Genomic DNA, 19,940 nt, shown 5'->3' on the forward strand with positions numbered 1-19,940 from the left:
CTCTCGGTGTTTTCATTTTACAAGACTTTAAAGGGTTGCTTCATTTTATTTGTTTTCCTTTTGGTAGCGCTGAGAGCTAATTCCAAGTAAAAGAGCAAACGGGGCAATAAGGAAGAGTGGATACCACAAACAACAGCATTCATCCTGCATGTGCTTGAGGTGCTTTAAGTATTAGGCTGTAGCTGACAGCTACGACTGCTGTGGCCATCCAAAAATCAGACCTACCTACTAAGGGATTTTTAGCAGGCAAGGACGTTTCCCCCTGCTGATCCCAAGGAAAAATCCTAGATCAAGATTTCGTTACAGACATATAGACTACTTTCTCTGAAGAGTGAAAAAGTCGAGCTAACAGGAGGATGGGATGTGAGTGCTGGAAATAGCAGCTCCGTGCCAAGTGATACAGTTCCTCTTTTGGTCTGCCATGTGCCGCTCTGACGGCCGTAGCCCTTGTCTGGATCCGGTTGACTGTTGGCAGTGGTTGAATGCTTCCCGAGAACAAATCAGTTTATTGTTTGTGTCTGTTCATGCACTGCCTTTGGGACTGTGGTTAGTGTCGGTAGCAAGAAGCGGGGCCATCAGCACCAAATGAGCTCTTTGTCAAGCAGCACGCCTTGCTGACATTTTTACCATTTTCTCCAACTGCTTTTCCCCGGGTTGAACAAGCAGACAACTTGTTTGTTTCTGTTAACGTGGCAGACCGTGGCCTATCGTGATTGCCCACGAAACTCTTTCCTCTTTCCTCCTCTTCCAGCAGCTGGGAAGTGAAATGAGGTGGCTCTGGGACTCGCATGAGATGGCCGTATGTCGAGTCAGCCCCTTCCAGCCTGACGCCCTGCAGAAACTGGGCTGTGTGGAACTGCCACCATGTCCATCCCCACTAACTACATCACAATCCCCATGCTGGGGGCTCCTAGCCACGAGCCAACACCTCAGGGAATGGTCCACAGGCAAAATGCACTTCTCCAGGGTCCCATCAATGCTGGCTGCAGCACACGTCTGCTGTCCTGTTTCTTCCTGGATCCAGGGCCCTGTGGTGTGGAATGAGAGAAAAATAATTTGGTTTTGATGCATTTTCCTCAAAGATTAAAAGCTCTGAGTAGCCAAATGTTTGCTTCCTGTACCATCGTTTAAAACCTCAGCACCGTAAGATGATTTCTCTAGGCCTTGTGACTGAAGGTGCTGCTGGTGAGGACGCAGCTTTTGCCAAAGCTGTGCTGAGAATTGCAGCGAGGGCTGAGCAGCTGCCAGGCTCCACAAATCCTCCTGGAGCTTCCAAGGCCCTCTGAAACCACGCTTTCAGCAACTAAAGCAGAAGCCAGTGCCAGCACTGTATGCCACCTCCCAAGTCACCCTGAAATGGCAGCAATGAGAACCGATTTCAGGGTGAGTCCCAGCTGGGTGTCTTGGCCCCCAGACCCTACTCCTGTAGGGCAGAGACCCAGGCTTTTAACCATAACCAACCCAGGTGATCTTACACCTTTCTGGTGAGAATAACACATTTTTCACAGTGGATTCCACAGACACAAAAAGATGTCCGTGCTGTAAAATTCATTACGTTCATTACTTGCTGTCTGTGAATGAGTACATCCCATATTTCAACTGAGTTCAGCTTCCCCCAAGTGGTTGTGAGGAGACAGATGATTTTCCACCAGCACTCTCTTCACTGAAAGCAGAGGATGGCTTGAATCTTCATGGAAAACTGTTTTTTTTTTTATTCATGTGCCTAAAAAATGTGGATTTTCAGAAAAATTAGTCTCTCACACCTCAGTGCCTGCACAAAAATCTGGCCCTCCATCCTGCTTCAGTGGCCTTTCTGGAGAGCATCCGTGTAGCTTCCTGTCTCCGCTTCCTTCCCTCTCTCTAACGTTTTGGTTTGGTTTGTGTTATTTTTTTCTTTATTTTTTTCCTGTGATGGGAATTGTGCTGTAGGGCTGGTTCGTGCTCGTGTTACAGAGGTGAGGGAGGCTTTGAGAGGTGCTCATCCCACAGCAGCGCAGGCCTGGTCGCACCAGCAGAGGAGAGCTTTTCCACCTCCAGCTGGAATTATGCAGGAATCTCCTTCCAAATGTGCTGGGGCTGATTAAAATCTCTCATTACCTTTACCTTCTGACTTCTGACGCCAGTTCTTTATGCAAAACCATTTACTAATGAGAACAGTTTAGGGCGAGTCAACCACTGAAGTGTTACAATCGTGCATTACATTCATGCAGCCAGGGGTGAGACCTCTGTGCTTCATTAGACACCTCTCCATCCATTCCTGGACAGCAAGGCTGGACAGTCGTGGGGTGCTGGAGGAGTTGGAACCATATTTTGTTGTTTTAATAACCCCTCCAGTTGTGCTGGGCAAAGCAGTAGGTCACAGGCTGCCTTATCTTATGTGACTCGGACTGGCACTGCTGCTCGGCGTGGTTACGGGTGCTGCCCACACGTTTTTTTGAATGACCTTCCTCGGGGCTGCGAGTGTGGTTTGTACCAGGAATGTCCTGTCCTGGCTGGAAAATCGGCCCCTGGGGAAATGTGTCCTTGCTTAGGCTTGCTGGAGATGACGGTGGAGGTGTTATGGCCACGAGCGTATGGGTGCGGGTCTGCGCTGACCAGCTGGGCTCCAGCTGTGCACCAGAGGAACGGGACGGCCGGCAGCAGAGGCTGCTGTGAGGCCAGCGCCCTGTTACTCAGCACAGGCCAGTTATGGAGAGAGTAGGAATTGGGGTTTCCTTTAATCACGTGCGGGAGATCTGAGGACACGTGCCCTGAATGCAGTGAGAGGTCTTGGTCTTGGGCTCCCTCACAAGGAGTTCCCACCAGGCATGTCCAAACCCCATTTAGGCAGGAGGGATGCTTACCCTGACAGCAGGCAGTGCAGGACACGGACATGGAGGGGTTTTGTGCTCCCAGGTGTGGGGACTCCGGGGAAGGCTTTTCCCTCAGTGCCTGCTGTCTGTCTTTTCACTGTGTGCTGGAGCTGGATCAAAGGGAGAAAAACTGCTCTGGGAGGTGAAGCTCCCTTTGCACCAGTTCAACAAAGAGAAGTTTCTGCTATCACAGCAGCTCTTCTGCATCAGGTTTTCTCTGCCTGCCCTGGTTTAGCTCCTGAGCCCTCGCAGGTTCCTTTTTGCCCCAAGCCTTGGAGCGGGATATCAGGTTTTAACCACAAAGAGCTTTTCTTCTGTGTCTTACCTCGAACTGGGGCTATAAAGCAGGAACTGCCCCAAACACGCTGCTGCTGGTCCCAGCTTTCTGTGCAGACTTGTGCCCTGAGACAAAAGGGGAAAGCAAAGAAGCTACAGGCTCTGGTTTGCTCGTGTAGCACCAAGTCTGCACGAGAGCTGCTTTCAACCTGTTTTATTACCTAATGCCATTTTTATACGTAATTAATTTTTCTGCATGAATTATTTTAGAGCAACTCAAATCTGGTGGTAGCAGTTTGCCTTGCACAGCTTTAAGCGTACATGCAGCGATGAGTTTCTGTCAGGCCCTTCAGGGAGAAGGCAACGTGATGTCCCGGTGCAGGAGGGCCTGAAGCATTGCAAAATGCCACTGGAGGTGGTTCATGGCCACCAGGTAAGAGCAGGGAGTAGAAACTACCACCACACCCACTTCCAGGTCTTCTTGAACATCACAGAGAGGTTGAGCAATAGGGCTGCGACTGGGTGCAGGGCAGTTGTCCCCAGTGCAGATAGAGCAGCTTGGAAGTGTCTCCTTATTTTAACCCCTTCCAGCCTGAGACAGTTTTGCACCTGCCCAAGGCTCGAAGATCCCAGGAGGCGGAGATATGGGGCCAAATCTTGCTGGAGTGCAGGCAGCTGGGGCTGAGCGGGGTCCTGGGCACAAGTGCTGCAAGGATGGAGGGCGGGAGCTTTACAGACAGCCCTGCTTTAATCCTTATTATTTAATTTAGGGTTGGCATTTGTCATTGGTGTGGGCGACTTGTGATCCCTCAGCGTTGCTGCAGGTGTTATCACAGCAGGGCGAGCAGAGCTCAGGGAGCGGGTGCCCTGTGCATGGGCAGGGTGCAGGGCAGCAGGGAGCACTGTGCCGTGGTGCTTAGGGGGCTGCAGCTGGGAACTTAAATCGTTCATATAATCATTAGCAGCTTATACTTACATTCTTTTCCCAGCACAGCATAAAGCTTTTATTTGTGAACCTGAAAACTGATTTTTTTTGTCAAGATGGTGATGGGTCATCTCCCCTGCTCGCGTGGTTTGGGTAGGAAGCTGGCAGGGAGAGCTCCCACATCCTATTAGGGTGACAATGAAATTGCAAAACCTGTGATCCTGCTCTCTGCTTGGCCCCGGGGCTCCTGCAATGCCCAGGGGGCTGGCAGTGGGCTCCGTGCACTGGCAGCTTGACCTCAGGGCCAGGAGCCTGGCTTCTGGGTGACCTTTGCCAGGTTAAGTATTAAGTACAGGTTGCCAAACCCTCTCCTTGGCTTCTGGGTCTATAAAATGCACTTTTGCTTTTGTTGTGGCTGTTTCACTTGAGATAGGAGCTGAAGAGGAACTCGCAGCTGCTGAAACCTGGCAGGCACCCTGAGGCGAGGGCGGCTGCCATGCACACCTCAGGCCCTCAGACAACAAATTCCTCCCCAAATTCCTCCCGTGGAGGTTTCTAGATTTCTCCTTTCTCACCCTGTTCCTTGAAGGGCACAAACCAGCCCAACTCCTGGGCTGCATCTATTTTCCCCTCCAAAGACAGTTGCCCAGGAGAAGAAGAGCACAGGGACACCTCAGAGCCGTATCTAAGCCCCTGCTGGGGAGCGCTCATGCCAGCTGACCGGGGATTCCCCTCCAAGCCTGGCTTTCTGCCCTTTGCGGTGTTCACAGCCAAGTTTGTAGGGTTTTCTCCTTTCTTCAACCTGCTCCCTAGCCCACGGCAGGGTATGACGTGGCCCTGCATGCTCCATTCAATGCCACTGAACTTGCAGCACTGCCCAGTGCATGAGCAGCAGCCCCTTGGTTTGGGCTGTGCTGAGAGCTGTGATAAATCCCCCCCCACCCCCCACCCCCCCCACCTCTGCCTCTCCTGTGCACAAGTCTGTGACCAATTTTTTTCAGGTAGTTTGGGTATTTTGGCAAACTGGAAAGAAAATCCCAGGCAAAACAGACAGGAAGGAAGCAGAGACAGGAAACACTGCATTGAGGTTCTCTGGGGCTTGCTGCTGCGGATATTTTGCTTCCCCGCAGTGTCACCTGAGAGGTGACGCAATGTCACCATGAGAGGAGCTCATCTTTCACTGGGTCCCTTGGGGTGTGCACACCTTGCTGTGACAGCCAAAAAGCCACAGTTTTAGGGGTGTAAGGGCCTGTTTTGGGGTACACCAGAGCAGGATACCACACATGGGCTCCCCTGGGCTCCAGCACCTCACCCAGGGACACAAGGGGAACAAGTCCCCACATCGGAGCGGGACCCAGAGCGGTGCTGCCCGCTGGCCACAAGCCTGCAGCCCGCTCTCCAAACCCGTTCTGCAGACTGCTTTTCCAGCAGCTCCTCAAAGGCAGGATTTCGCAAGGCGCGCAGGTGAAGGGGCAGCTTGGCCGGGGCTCCCACCCCTGTGCCGCGGGGAACAGAGGAGCCTGTTCTCAGCCCCGGCCCCGCACAGAGCCCCGCTGTTGGGGAGGCTCGGAGAAAGCCTGGTGAAGGCAGCGGGGAGGAAAAGGATCCTGGCAGAGCCAGGAACTGTCCCGCTAGCAGCTCGGGATCCTTTTTCTTCTCCAATACATCTATTTATTTTTATTTTTTTTTTAAGGCTGAAGGATTTTACTCAAAGGCACCCAAGCTGGCCAAGCCGGCCAGCTGCTTTCTTGCTTCTCCTGGCCCAGGGGCGCACTGGCAAGGGCTCTGCCCGCCTTGCCCTGAAAGCCGCTCTCTTTGCACCGCCACTGATGTCTCCTCTTGGCCGGGAGCCCGTGCCCCGAAGAATATAAGCATAAGCTATTTAATGCCCCCTCGCCAGGGAAGAGGCCTGGGGGCTCGGCGGGAGCGATGCCCCGCTGCCGAGGCCGGGAAGACTGGGGCAGTGTTTGGGGCCGGGCGCTGCTGAAAGGGCTCAGTGTGTGCTCGGCGTGAGTCACCGGGGAGCCGGGAGCCAGCGGGGGGGACGGAGTGGTGCTGCGGGAGGCATCGAGCCTGAAAATGAATATCATGAGTGTTGAGTGGAGGCAGGAGGAGGACGGGGAGGGGAGGCTGAGAGGCTCGGCACTGCCGGGGGTGGAGGTGCGTGTGGAGGACAGGAGCGGAGAGCAGGGGGTGCCCTGGAGGTGCGTTTTTTTTAACCTGGCTCTGGGGGTGTTAAAGTGAAAAAATAAATAAATAAAGCTCGGGGAAGGGGCCCACAAAGCATCGTGAGGGCCTCAAGATGGGGAGCTGCCCCTTGTCACCTGTTGGCACCCCCAAAGCCGGGCTGCAGCGCCGGAGCTCCGTCCTGGCTGGCGCATGTTGTCCTGGGCCCGACGGTTTTCCTTGGCTGCCTCCGCGGCTCGGTCTGGCAGATCCACACCCTGCTGCTGCCGGGCTGTGCCAGCTTCTTACATGTCCTCGGCATCACCTCCCCTGTCCCCAGGGCCCCCACCTGCTGTGGCAGGCGCAGGAGGAGGCAGGAGCAGGGGACGCTGCTGGTGGCTCAGGGCCAGCCCCCAAAGGGCGCTTGGCTTCTTGGCGAGGTCCCAGCTGAGTCAGGATGGTGGTGGGATTTGTGCTTCAGACTGAAGGTCTGGGTCAGTCCCAAAAGCGATGTTGGCCTGTACCTGACAAGTTTTGTTGCAGTTTTGGCTTGCTGAGCAAGTGCAGCAAACCGGAGTGTGTACAGAAGGTGAGGAGAGGCTCCTTGGGTTCACCTTGCCCACGTCCTCAAGCCCATGGCCTCTGGGAACAGCGGGAGGCCAGGGCCAGCACAGAAGGTGTGCACGGGAGGCCTTCCAGCCGTGTTTGAGCAGGAAACGGGTCCCAAGCAGACACGCTGCTTTACGGGGTTTTGGTTGACCGAACTCGAGTTGAACATTGCTGGAAAGTCATGCCGAGAGGTTTCCTCCCAGCAGAACCGACCGCAGCCCCAGCGCACAGGGAGTCACCCGCTGCTCAAGCAATTCCTCCACCACCCCTCAGTGTTATTGATCCGCGGGGCCCTGCAGCCCCATGCCGTGGGTGCATGGGACAGGGGTGTCCCAGTCACCTCGCCTTGGGGACCTCGTGCCCGGTGGGGGCTCTATCCTGTCCTTTACATACTGCCCAGGCTCTCCGTCCTTCCCCACCTCTCTGTAGCACTGGGCAGGCCTTCAAGGCCTCGGCCCTGCAGCAATGAGCTCCCGGGGCGGTGCTCGTCTGCCCTGCGGTCACCAGTGGCAGCACTGGGATGAAGTGGGAGGAAAACACCCCGGGGATCACAGCCCAGCTGAGCTGGCAGGACCCACGAGGGCAGTCCGTCTGTCCCTCCGCCCCATGACAGGACCCATTTACCCTCCACAAGGCAGGGATTTGCCATGTGCCCATGCCCAGAGCCTCCCCAAGAACGGGATCGCCTCTAGGGAGGCTGGGGCCTGTGGAGGGTGAGAGGCTGAGGCCTCAGCTGCTGGGAATAGAGGACGGAGCCGGCTCCGTGCATTAACTCAGCGGCCATCTCAGCCCGCAGCATGACTTCACTGTCGGGTGAATGGCCCACCATGGAAACCAAACCTCAGGAATGCAGCTGGGTGTGCCGGCTCCGCGCTCCTCTCCCGAGGGCTCAGGCACAGCTGGAACCCTCCCAGCCTAGCAAATGGCTGTCACCCCCCTCTCCAAAATCCTGCCCCGGCCCATCTTTTTGCTGGAGATGGACCCACCCGTGGCTGGAGCGGAGCACAGATTTTGTGTCACCCGATGAGACCTGGGAGCAGCGGGCGCTGTGGTTATGAAGGGCCCCGGGGCCAGGGGTGCAGGTGTCTGCTCGGGGGCTCGGCGGTGGGCACAGTGCCGGGGCTGTCCGGTTTTCCACTTGGGCTGGAGAGGGGCTGTGAGCAGGCAACCGCCGGGCTCAGGTGCCTCCCGCACCGGCCTCTCCGTCTGAGTCACGGGAGAGGCCGGGAGCACACTTGGAAAACTCCAAAAGGCCGCTCGGCTCCTGGGCTCTGGGGCCTCACCAGCCCCCCTGGGCCACGAGCACCACGTGAGGCTGGGAGGGGAAACTGAGGCACAGCCGGGCTGGCAGGGACGAGCCACAACTACTGGCTCACAGTCATTATCCACACGGTGATCCACAGCATCGGGCTCGCCGCGCTGCATGGGGAGGGGAAATGTTTTTCCCTCTCCCCTCCCTTCCCCACGAGCCAGAGCCAGCGTCAGCCCGGTTTCCCCTGCGCGCTGCCGCGCCAAGCACCTCTGCAGCCGCTGGAAAATGCATAAAAGCCCCGGGCAGGGCTGCAGGAGGGTTCCTGGCAGTCACAGCTGGATCCAGCCGCTGGCTTAAAGCAACCACACGGCCACGCCGGGCTGCGTCACCTCCCTGTCCACTGTCCTTCCCCAGGCTGTGCCCGCAGGATGCGGGTGTGCTCGCCCCATCCTCTTATTTGAAGCTCTGGGGTCTGTCCCCCCAGCACTGTGCTGGCACGGCGTGGCCCAGAGGCAAGAGAGGCTGTGGGATTCGCCCTGGGGACCCTGAAGCAGAGAAGGGCTGGCCCAGCCGTCACCCTGCCAGGCACTTCCCTTTCTCACCTGTTGTAGGCAGAAATCATGCAAAGCCCCAGGGGTTTGATGGCACGCAGGGCAGAAAGACTTCCTCAGCTCAGCACGGGAAGAAAAAAACCAAATGTGTCACCGTGCCGCCAGCCTCCGCCACTGCAGGTCAGGCTGAACCTTGGGTCCTGCCCCAGACACTCAGGGTTTGGGGGAGGAAAGGGCTCATTTGGGATCCCTGTGGGTCGTGGCCCTCCCAAAGGCACGGTGTGCTGGACCTCAGCTCCTGTGGGATGCCCAGCCCCAGGACTGCAGTGCTGGCACGAGCTGGGTACCTCGAGGTGCTGGGATAGAGACAGGACGTGTTCCTGTATGGGTAAGACTTATTAGCAGAACAGAAAGAAATCAGAAAAAGAAAAGAAGAAAAAATGGAAATCCCATAGCAAAAACACCGGGTCGTGTTTTTTTTTTTCCTCACTGAAACAAAACCCAAACCATCAGTGGGAAAGCATTGGCTGGGTCAACCTGCCACAACCCAGTCTTTCAGCATTACATAAATGTTACAAAAAAAGCTCACTTCTTTGTCTGTACTTTTATTAAAAAAAAAAAAAAAAAAAAAAAAGCAGCACATTTAATTCAGGTCTACTCTGAAATGAAAAAAAATCTTGAAACAAAAAAAGAGTTGTGGTTTGCTGTGAGAACATCTAACTGAGCCACTTTGGCATCGTCCCAGTCCTCTCCCTTTCCCTGTGATCGGAGACGCCCCGTGGCCCCGCAGCGATGCCCCACGGCCCCAAACAATGCCCCGCAGCCACACCAGGTGCCTGCCATGAAGCCTCACGCCCCTCCAGGTTGCCTGTTCCCATCTCCAGTGGTGACACCGGTGGGGATGCCCAACCAGGAGGCGAACGGGGTGGCCAGGGGTGGCCACTGTCACACTCAGGTGTCACCGGGGGGGGGGGGGGTCTGTGCCTTGCCCCCTGCGCCTCCCCATGCAATGCTACAGGAACGCAGCCGGGTGGCCTTTCCGCACGGGGCTTGGCACAGCTCCAAATGTCACCAGGGTTGCGTAACCATCAACTTTTGGTTTCCCCATGCCCAAGGAGCTGCCGTCCCCTCCGTCCCCTCCATCGGCCAAGCGGGGTGCGGAGGTGGAGGGGGGGCAGGGGCCGAATCCAGCCCTGTGCTGGGCTCTGAGCGGGGCTCTCTGCCCGCTGCTGGGTCTGTCTGCCTTCACTTCAGCTCCAGGGAGAACAAAAAAAATGCCAGGTTTCGCTTGGCCCGGCTTTGCTGTCAGCAGAGGGGTTCTGGCTGCTTGGGTAAAAGCAGTTTTCACCGTTCTGGGGCAGGAGGCGAGGGAGCGCGTGAGGCAGCAAGGGAAAGATGTGTGAAGGAGTGGGGCTTTTAAAAAAAACACTCGCAGTTTGCTTCTCTTCCTCCTTTTCCAGGTGAATCGGGAAAGCGTGAGAACGTGGGGTTTGGCCTAAACTTTTCTAAGTAATGCTGAAACAGATGTAAAAAGTGCTGCATCGTTTTGAGGCCGTGGGGAGGTAGCAGCAGGGTCTGGCTCTGGACGGGGTGGGGGGGGGGGGACTCAAGCCGAAACCTCATGCAGAAGCACGGGAGCACCCGGGAAAATCCCTCTGCTTGTGGCCCGGACACTTTCCTGCACCAGGCAGCTGAGTTTTTTGGACTTTGCCTCTGTGGCTGTTTGTGATCAGGGTCCACCAGTGGGGTTCCCCCTCCTCCATGACGTCCTGGGGTGGATTCACACCTCCTTGCAAACAGAGGTCCTTGCATCCCCCTGCAGCCAGGCTGGTGCTCAGTGGGGACCTTCGCTGTACCCTGGTGTTTGTGCGTCCTTTTCCTGGGGCCACGGCTTCAGCAGACCCCGACTTGCCTCTGGGCATTGGGACCAGCCAAAAAAGCCGTCAGGGAAGGTGTGCGGGGACCTTTGGTGGTGGGAAGGCTGCAGGGTGCTGCAGGGCATTTGGGCAATGATTCCCGGGGAGCTTTCTGCCCAGCTGGGTGCGAAATATGGAAACAAAGCTAAAGGGACAGAACTGGGGAAAGTAATGCCACTGTCCTCCCCACGCAGCTGGATCTGGGGGGGGTCCTGGAGCTGGACCAAAAGCTGTTTGCGTAGTGGGGGTTGTGTGGGTCCTGCTGTATGGCCAAGCCCATCGGGGACGTGGGGTTAGCTCTGCTGGGCAGGAAAGGAAATATCCCAAAGGATTCCCTGCGGGCTTCGTGGCTGGAACACGTGGCTGCTGGGGATGGGAGGATGACAGAAAGGCAGACATCAGAAATGGTGGGGGCTGATTGTCATAGCTGAAAAAAAGTCCCTGTACTGAAAATGCTCTGTTTAGGAGGAAAGGAAGGTCTTAAATCTGGTTCTTAGCAGGCAATGGGACGCCCCGTGCTGACATGGTGCAGGGGGGTGCTTAGCACACCGGGTAAGGTGGGGGCCCCAGCTGGGCGCCTCCATCCCCCCAGGGACCCTAATGGTGGCCGTGCCCCGTCGCAAAGCTGGGATCTCGGTGTCCTTGTGCAAAATTGGGGTTTGGCCCCTGCTCCCTTTTGGGCTTCACCCCACAATGACCAGCTGGTGTAGGGGGGGCAGAAAAGGTGCAAGTTCCTTTCCTGGAACTTTTCCGGAGAGCACTGGGACCCCCCCTCCCCACAACTGGGACCCTTTGTGGGTGCCAGCTCCGGGTCAGGGCTGATGCAACGCACTGTGTGACCGGGGGCCAGAAGACACCCAGGGGTGCTGGGGTGCTCCCCGCATCTCCCAGCGGGTGTCCCCTCAACTTGGGGGGGAGGGGGGGGGGCGCAATTTGGGGTGTCACCCCCCGCGCCCCCATCCCCTGCGGCCACCGGGGGGGACCTGGGAGAGATCTGGGGTTGGGGCGATGTCAGAGGGCAGGGCAAGAGTTAAGCTACCTGCCCGTCCATCCCTCTTGACTCCACCTCGGAGTCCGAGGGGAGGGAAGAGGGAAAAAGAAAAAAAAAAAAGAGGAGAAAGAGGAAAAGGAAGAGGGCAGAGCGCCGCGCACGGACCGCGGGCAGCCCCATCCCGCTCCCAGCATGTCCCAGTGGTGAGTGCCGGCCGCGGGGGGGGGAAGGACGGTGCTGTCCCCTGTCCCCTGCCCCGGGGGTCTGCGGGAGGGCAGGGGGCTCCGAGCTGCCCGCACCCCATGGCTCGGGGTCGGGGAGACGGGGGGCGAACGGGGATGCCGGGGGGGCCCGTCCCGTCGGGGGTCCCATCCTGCCCGGGGTCCCGTCCGCCTGGGGGTCCCATCCTGCCGAGGGTCCCATCCTGCCGGGGGTCCCTTTCCCATCTCTTCATCCTTCCACTCCCAGGGGACGTGTCGCCGGCTTGGGGACAGCCGCTGGGGACCAGCTCTGCGCTTGCGTTTCCTTTTGGAGAGGTTTTTTTGGGTGGGGGGGTCCCAGCCCTGCCGACCCCCCCCCTCGGCCCCAGCACCAACACAAGGGCTCTGTGGTGCCGCTGCCCCCGCCGGCTCAGCCACCCCTAATTAAAGGGGGTACCAAAATCCTAATAAACGGGTGGCCCCCGCCAGGCTGGGGGGGCTGTGTGCCTCTCCGGGGGCTGGGGTGCGCAGCCCGGGTGTCCTGGGGTCCCCAGCATCACCCCTAAAGGGCGATCAGCCCCCCTCTAATTCGGGGTTACAGCTAACCGCCCTGGGCACAGGCAGGGCAGCCTCACAGGGATGCTTTTAGAGTTTTTCCTGGCGGAGAAAAGGGAAGAGGAGGCCTGGGTCTGGACCCTTCAAAGCCCCCTCGACGGCACCCACGGCAGCCGGGCCCGGTGGGCGCAGGTGGGAGCCACCAAGGGGTGACGCCGCTGGGGACACGCCGGGATCCCAGAGCAGGGTGAGGGGCTGAGCGGGGTCATTTCCCCTGCCATGACGGCTCTGGAGAACCCCAAACACCGTCCTCATTTGTCCTGCAAAGAGGTGGTTTTGGGGTCCCGACAGAGCAGGACGGGGGCTGCTCCCCCTCGTGTGATTCCCACCTTAGGAGACCAAACGGCAGAAAAACTGGAGGTTAGAAAAGCCCTGCACATGACAATTGGTCTTTTTCCCAGCAAAATGACTGATTTGATGCAGGAATTGCCCCAGGTTGTGGCTCAAGGACCCCTGGTCCCCGTCGCTTCCCCAGGACGGTGCCATGGGGTTGCTGCATGGGGCGAGCGGGGTTTCAAGCACTGAGTGGCTGTGCTGGGGTCCAAGCTGCTGTTGTGCCGGGACCAAAGGGGTCCTGAGAAAACCAGGAGCTGCGAGGCAGGGGCTGGAGAGGGTTAAAGGCAGCGGTGAGCTCTGATCTGAGCTGCTCCCTCATCAGTCTCAGATGAGTGGCCGCATATAAAACCAGCTGGGACTGTCCATGCACCCCTTTGCCCGTAATTGCTTATTTCCACGCCTGTTCTCACAGTCCTCGCTAGTGATCGTGCTTTTCTCACATAAAGATGGGGCTGAAAAATGTTCCCTGTGCCGGAGGGCGATGCCAGAGAGAGGAGCTCCCGACAGCTCCTGGCTCCCTACTTGGGGTCCCCGTTTCAGGCTGAGCAGGGTCCCTGTCACCAGTTGCCAGCATTGCTCCCCTCCTGGGGGAGTGAAGCACGATGGTGCATTTGTAGGATGCCATAATACACCAGGACAGGGAGTTTTGTTTCTTGAATGTATTACAAATCCAAGGAAAGCAAGTATATACTGAAATGTACATACTTATATGCACCACCAGGAGCGGGGCTGATCGAGGGCAGAAAACCCTCATGTCACACCGCCCATGTCCAGGGTCCCCGCCGAGGTCCGGGCTGGAGAAATCCCTGGGAGATCCCACACAGAGAGGCTTCTTTGGGGCAGATTTCGAGTTCCCGCAGTACGGGGAGGCACGGCACCTTCCTACGCCTTCAGCTGGGGCCAGCTTCTGTTTTCCTGGGCATTATCACAACTTCTTTGTTCTGCGCTTATCGGGGCTGTCCCAGGCTCCCTGCTGCACATCTCAAGGATGCTGTGGGTTCCCAGGCAGCCTCTCTCAGTACTTTTCCATCAGGCCGGGTCACCCTTACGGCTGCTTGGGCAGTCCCCATCCCCTGCCCTCAGGCACCTGAGGCCGACAGAGCAGAGGAAATTGGTGCCGGTGTGCCAGCTGGGGGGGAGCCAGGTGCTTGGGGCAATGCGGGGCGAAGACGGGCAGATCCTGCCCAAGGAGGCATCAGCAGGGTGAAAAACCTGCTTTGCTTTAGCCGTGTATGAAAAAGCAGCTCGGGGGGATTACGGGGTGCAGCAACAACCGCTGGGTCCCTTTCGAGCCCCCAACGAGCCACAGGGTTTGAGAGTTGCCCCCAGACCAGAGCTCTGTGGAGGTGCAGATCCACGGCATTTGGTGCTGCAAAGGAGAAGTGATGGGTCCCAGGACGTGGCCCAGCTGTGCCCCAGAAATGCTGGACACGTAGGGATGTCTTTTCCCAGCCCAGCCTTCAATTTCCTTTCAAATACATTTTTTTTTCTTTTTGGTCCTGAGCTGTTATTTTGTAATGAAAAGCCGTTGCCCGTTTTCTGTCGAATCCTGCAGCCTTCTTGGCTCTGGTTTCTCAGGGCTGTGCAGCCCAAGATGCCAGTCTAGGGCCATGGGAAAGGACATCCGTGTTTTGGAGCTGGTGTTTGTCTAGAAAAGATAATTCCCATCTGCTTCTGTCCTAAACCAAAATTTTCAGACGGCTGAATGAAGGGTTGCCCTTGGGATTTCCTCCAAAACAGCTGCTCTGATGAAGCTCCTGTGTCCAGCAGTTTGCAGACATGTACCCCGGTGGCACCCTCATTTCTTGTTTTTTCCTGGCTCCATCTCTCTCTCACCCCATTTTCTCCTCTCCCCTGAGCCCTTTCCAGCCCTTTGCAGGGACCCAGGGCTGTCAGAGGACACTGTGCCTGTCCATGCCTGGCCCAAGGGCTGCCCCAAAAGCAGGATACAGCGGTGGGAAGAGCATGTGGAGGTGTCCCCCAGCACTCCCCTCAAGGCTGCCACCTTGTGATGGGTGCTGGGTTATGAGCAGCCCACGATCCTCAGGTCCTTTTGTAAATGAACTTGCCGGATCCAGCAGTTTCCTCTCCTTAACTGCCCTGTCTCGCCCCTTTAGGAGGAAGACCATCTACAAAACGGTTTGCCTGTCCTTCCTGCTGGTGGTCACGGTGACGGTGCTGCAGCGGGGAATGGCCCCCAGCCAGTTCATGCAGGGCCAGCAGCAGAAGGAGCTGCCCCCTCCTGAGCCCCTGAAAACGCAGAAGAGAGGCGATGCCTTCTCGGTCACCAGCACTTTCTGGAAGAGCAAGAATGAGAAGGCTCCCGTGAAGGAGGAGGACAAGGAGGAGGGGGTGACGGAGAAGCAAGTGAAGTCGTGGGACATCACCACTGCCAACTGCTCGGCCAACCAGAACTTGAGCAAGCTGGAGTGGTTCAAGGGGCTGGAGCCCAACTTCCAGCAGTTCCTGCTCTACCGGCACTGCCGCTACTTCCCCATGCTGATCAACCACCCTGAGAAGTGCAGCGAGGGCGTCTACCTGCTCATCGTGGTCAAGTCCGTCATCACGCAACACGACCGCCGCGAGGCCATCCGCAGGACCTGGGGCCAGGAGAAGGAGGTGGAGGGCAAGAGGATCAGGACGCTCTTCTTGCTGGGCACGGCATCCAAGGAGGAGGAGAGAGACAACCACCAGAAGCTGCTGGATTACGAGAACCGCATCTACGGGGACATCCTGCAGTGGGATTTCCTGGACAGCTTCTTCAACCTGACCCTCAAGGAGGTGCACTTCCTGAAGTGGCTGAACATCTACTGTGACAACGTCCGCTTCATTTTCAAGGGTGACGACGACGTCTTCGTGAGTCCCAGCAACATCCTGGAGTTCCTGGAGGACAAGACGGAGGGAGAGGACCTCTTCGTGGGGGACGTCCTTTACAAGGCCAAGCCGATCCGGAAGAAGGAGAACAAGTACTACATCCCCACTGCTCTCTACAACAAAAGCAACTACCCGCCCTACGCGGGGGGTGGGGGCTTCATCATGGCTGGGCCCTTGGCCAAGAAGCTGCACAAGACCTCGGAGACGCTGGAGCTGTACCCCATCGACGATGTCTTCCTAGGGATGTGCTTGGAGGTCCTCAAGGTATTGCCTGTTGGGCACGAGGGCTTCAAAACTTTTGGCATCGTGAAGAACAAGAACAGCAAGATGAACAAGGAGCCGTGTTTTTTTCCGGAGTATGTTGGTGGTTCATAAACTGCTGCCTCCGGATCTGCTCCAAATGTGGGACTTGGTCCACAGTAACTTGACGTGCTCGAGAAAACTCAACGTCCTTTAGCTCAGTCTCTTTGGAGAGCTGGGACTGGAGGGGCCGGGGCAGCTGCTCCCTGCCCCAGGGTGCGGTGAGCCTCTGCTCGTGGCACACGAGGAGGGCAGAGGCTCTGCGGCCACAGGCAGGGCTTGTGATAGTGTTTGTTCCTGTACTGTAATGTGGTTCACTTATCTCCAGCTGGGTTGGGGGTTGCTGAAAAAGAAGAGGAAAAAAAAAAAAGGAAAAAAAAAAAAGGAAAAAAAAAAAAGGAAAGAAAGAAACCCTAGCACTAAAGGGAGAGAGAAAGAGAGGGAAGAGGGTTTGCTCTCTGCTTTAGGTACCACCTCCACCAGAAGATGATGAACAGCGGGGCTGGGGGGAGGCAGGAGGGATGTTGCATGCTCGTTGTTATTTTTTGGAGGTGTTCAGGGTCTGGCAACCCAGGGAAGCTTCTCCAAGGGGGCTGAGTGGTTTACACGTACATGAGCCTCCCACCACTCAAAAGTCAAGGGGATCTTGTTATCTGAACCATCTGCTCCATGCAAGGTTGAACTTGTGTGCCTTGGGCTCACCCCCTCCCGAAGTCCTCTCTGTGTCCCCAGTGTGTGGGTGGGGGAAAGAGGCTCTCCCCGGGACCAGCCCCGAGCCCCCATTAGGGCTGCTGGTTTTCAGCCAGGCGGTCGGGGAATCGGGGCTATATCCCCAGTAGAGGTTCCCAGAGGACTTCGGTTTCCCGTGACAGCCCTGGCTGCACATGCATCATGCTCAAACAAATGCACCCAGCCAAAATTCCTCAGGGATTTGATCTTCCTGGCAGGAAAGCGGAGAGAAGGGGTGGGCTGTCCTTGCCCACGGCCAGGGAAGCAGCAGAGGCACCTGGTCAGCCCCAGGTGGGTGCTGGAGGGCACCGCTCCCTCCCTGGAGCAGGGTCCCAGGTGAAGAAGGGCTGGTGCTGGCACCTCATCTGCTCTCGGAGTGTGCATTTCTATATGGTTGGGCCCAGGAGTGTGATGGGCTGACACCACACAACACGGCCCTTTTTTTTTTTTTTTGCTCCCCACCGTGTCTTAGGGCCACTGGAGATGTCGGGGTGGAGCCCCAAGCCAGCTCCTGTGGTGGAAAAGCTGTGCAACGACGTGGCCACGCACCCCTGGGTGCTCTCCAAGCCACCGACTGCCAGCTGTGCAAGGCCCACACACGTGTGCAAAGCCACATGTGTGCGTGGGTTCCAGTGTGTCACCTTCTGGGGCGGGGGCACAGTGTTTATACACCAGACATCATCCTCAAGTGCAGGGCTTGTGCAGCCGACTGTCCCTGTGCGTGGTGGACGTGCAGAGCCACAGACATGGCCCTGAACATGAGCAGTGAAACGCGCACACGTGTGCTCTCTCTCCTCTCGCTCTCTCTCTCTCCCCTTCTCTGGTGCCAGACATTGAAAGGAAAAAATTTCTACTACCTCAAAGGTCCCCCTGTGCAGTGCCTTTTTTTTTTTTTTTCTTTCTTCCCCTTAATGTGTTCTGGAAACATGCCTGTTTCATTCACTCCAAGCCTGTATGTTCCCCAGGTTAGAAAACAAACAAGAAGGGGTGCACGGCAGCCAAAAGAGCCACCCGCGCGCCAAGCCACGCCACTTCCCCTCTGCAAATGCCCCTCGTCTGCTCCAACGAGCTGCAAATTTGGAGAGGGAAATCCAGAAAGAGCCCGCTGCTGCCCCGTTTGGTGGCAGGGCTGCCATTTGGTTGACGACGTGCCCAGCGGAGCCGTAGCCCCAGGGCACCTGCGGAGCAGAGCCCGAGGACATCGCTGGTGCCCGCTGGGCATCGAGCACACGGTCATTTCCCATCCTCTCGGTCATTTCCCATCCTCTCGTGGGTTCAGAAGTGCTTCCCCAAATGGCACCTCTGTCCCTGATGTCGGGTACAGCTCGTTGGGCTGTCTGCTTGCCCCATAGGCAGGGGCTGTGCTTGCTCTCCATAGCGGCGCGTTTGGAGAGCCGGGGCCGCGTGCCGAAATCTTTCAGTGTTGCTCTTCATCTGGCGGGACCCGTACAGAGAAACCGTGTAGATTGGGCGAATATTTTAGTTTCTAAATAAAGGTTAAAAGAAGAAGGAGAAGAAATAAAACCACCCAAGCCCCGTGTCATTGCTAACCCCCCCCCCCCCCGGACAGGCTGGCTGCTTGGGAATTGAACCTGGTGGTGGGCCACAGGGGCAAATGGGGCTGCAGTTCCCCGGTCTAGGCACGGTGTGGCTTCGCTGCAGAGCCTGTTGTGGGGTTTATTAAGGTCCCATAGACATTTTCTGTCTTTCAAGCGCTCCTCCAGCCGCATTTCAAACCCAGCTAAACTTCAGGCCGTCCTGGCACACTGCAGCGAGCTGCGCACCTCCAGCCCCGTGGGAAGAGCTGCCTTGGCAGGCTTGGGCACTCGCCTCCTGGCAAACCTTTCATCCTCGCCCTGAAGCACATCGCGACCTCGCTGTCCCTGTCGCCCTCTCCAGGCCACATTCCCCCCGTAGCACCACGCTCACTGCCTTTAGGGGCACCACAGGGCAGTGCAACGGGGACCCCAGAGCAGAGCGAGCCACGCGCACAGGGACAAACCCACATCGGGTTTGGCTTTGGCTGGGGTGAAGAGGAGGAAAACCATGCGAGGAGATCGAGGGATGCCAGGGGCTGGGTTTTCGGGGCTGGCACCCACCTCGGCTGCTCAGCCCAATGACGGGTGCGGAGAGGTGACCACAGGGGACTGGGACCATGTAGGATGCTGCCATCCGGGCCCCACTCCACGTCCTGTTCCACCCAGGGCTCCACCGGGTGTGGAAAAAGGCAAAAAGCCAAGCAGCCGCGCTTAGGGGTGCTTCTGCTCTTTCAAGCAGGACCCAGGGCTGCAGCGCTGCTCCCTGGGGAACCAGGGGGCAGAAAATGCCCCAGCAGTGCTCGGACCAATTTTGGGTGGCAGCGTGGGGAGGCTCCATGGCAGCGCCCCGGAGTGAAAGCTAGGTTTGGGGGCGAAGGCAGGGCGGTGAGAGCCGCAGCCCCGGGCAGGGGCCTCCTCGCGGCCGGGTGCTGCCCCCTGCCGCCCGGCCCCGCCGCCACGCTCCGACCATTTGCCGCCGGGGCCAGCGACCCGCCTCTAAAATGGCTGATGGCAGCGGCGGGAGGCGAACACCGAAGCCAAAAAGCGAGCCTTGGCCCCAGTTGAATATAAAAAGTTTATTTTCATGTGCTTTGCAGGGCTAGCCCAGCTGCTAATGACAGTTTCCTTCCACAATCTACCCACTGCTCCCATGACACGCTAGTGGAGAACACGGTGCTGTTTTTCAGACAAGAACATGCAATGCACCACAGCAAACCCTTCTTCCCTTCTCACAGGCCTTGGTTTGGGAATTAAGGAGAAGCAGCATTTGATCAGCTGCAAGAACTTGGCCGAGGCAGGTAGGTGCAGTACTGCCCCCAGCTCCCAGCACTGCCAGCACCTGAAAGGAAGCGGGAGGTGTCACACTACAGTCCTGGGTTCAGGGTCATTGTCCCCTGCCTGGGAAAGAGACAGCGGGGCACAGGTCAAACAATTTATGAGCGAGAGGCAGAGGGTCTTTCAGGAGTTGACCTTTGAGCCTGCACCTACCTGTGCCCAGAGCAGCCCAGTGGTGGCAGCCCCGCTGTGCTGTGACCAGTGGTGCCCCAGCTTGACCAAGGCAGCAGCTGCCCCTCTGCTCCCTGCCCCCACGTGCTGCAGTCACTGAGGAGCAGCCTCGTCCCCCAACAGCTGCTGCAGCTGCTTCTGCAAGTCCTGGGGCAGGAAAACAGGCCATGGAAGCTAGCTCCTCACCCCCCCAAGGCTGTTAAGCAATCACACTTACGAAGCCCAAGAGGGGACACAAGCAGGTGGGTGCTTGTTCAGAGTAACCAGCAGTTACTTTCCTCACCCTGTTTCGAGACACCATTTC

At 57.4% G+C, this 19,940-nt stretch overlaps 1 protein-coding gene across 1 annotated transcript; it reads left to right on the forward strand.

The window, feature by feature from the left end:
- The first annotated feature begins 11,607 nt into the window (after nucleotides 1-11,607).
- B3GNT7 (UDP-GlcNAc:betaGal beta-1,3-N-acetylglucosaminyltransferase 7) lies at nucleotides 11,608-18,107 on the forward strand. The gene is made up of 2 exons (XM_040567846.1): nucleotides 11,608-11,741; nucleotides 14,807-18,107. Exons 1-2 carry the CDS (start codon nucleotides 11,731-11,733, stop codon nucleotides 15,936-15,938), a joined length of 1,143 nt encoding a protein of 380 aa, XP_040423780.1. The 5' UTR covers nucleotides 11,608-11,730; the 3' UTR covers nucleotides 15,939-18,107.
- Nucleotides 18,108-19,940: the final 1,833 nt, after the last annotated feature.

The sequence above is a fragment of the Cygnus olor genome, chromosome 9 (assembly GCF_009769625.2).
Source record: "Cygnus olor isolate bCygOlo1 chromosome 9, bCygOlo1.pri.v2, whole genome shotgun sequence".
NCBI lineage: Eukaryota > Metazoa > Chordata > Aves > Anseriformes > Anatidae > Cygnus > Cygnus olor.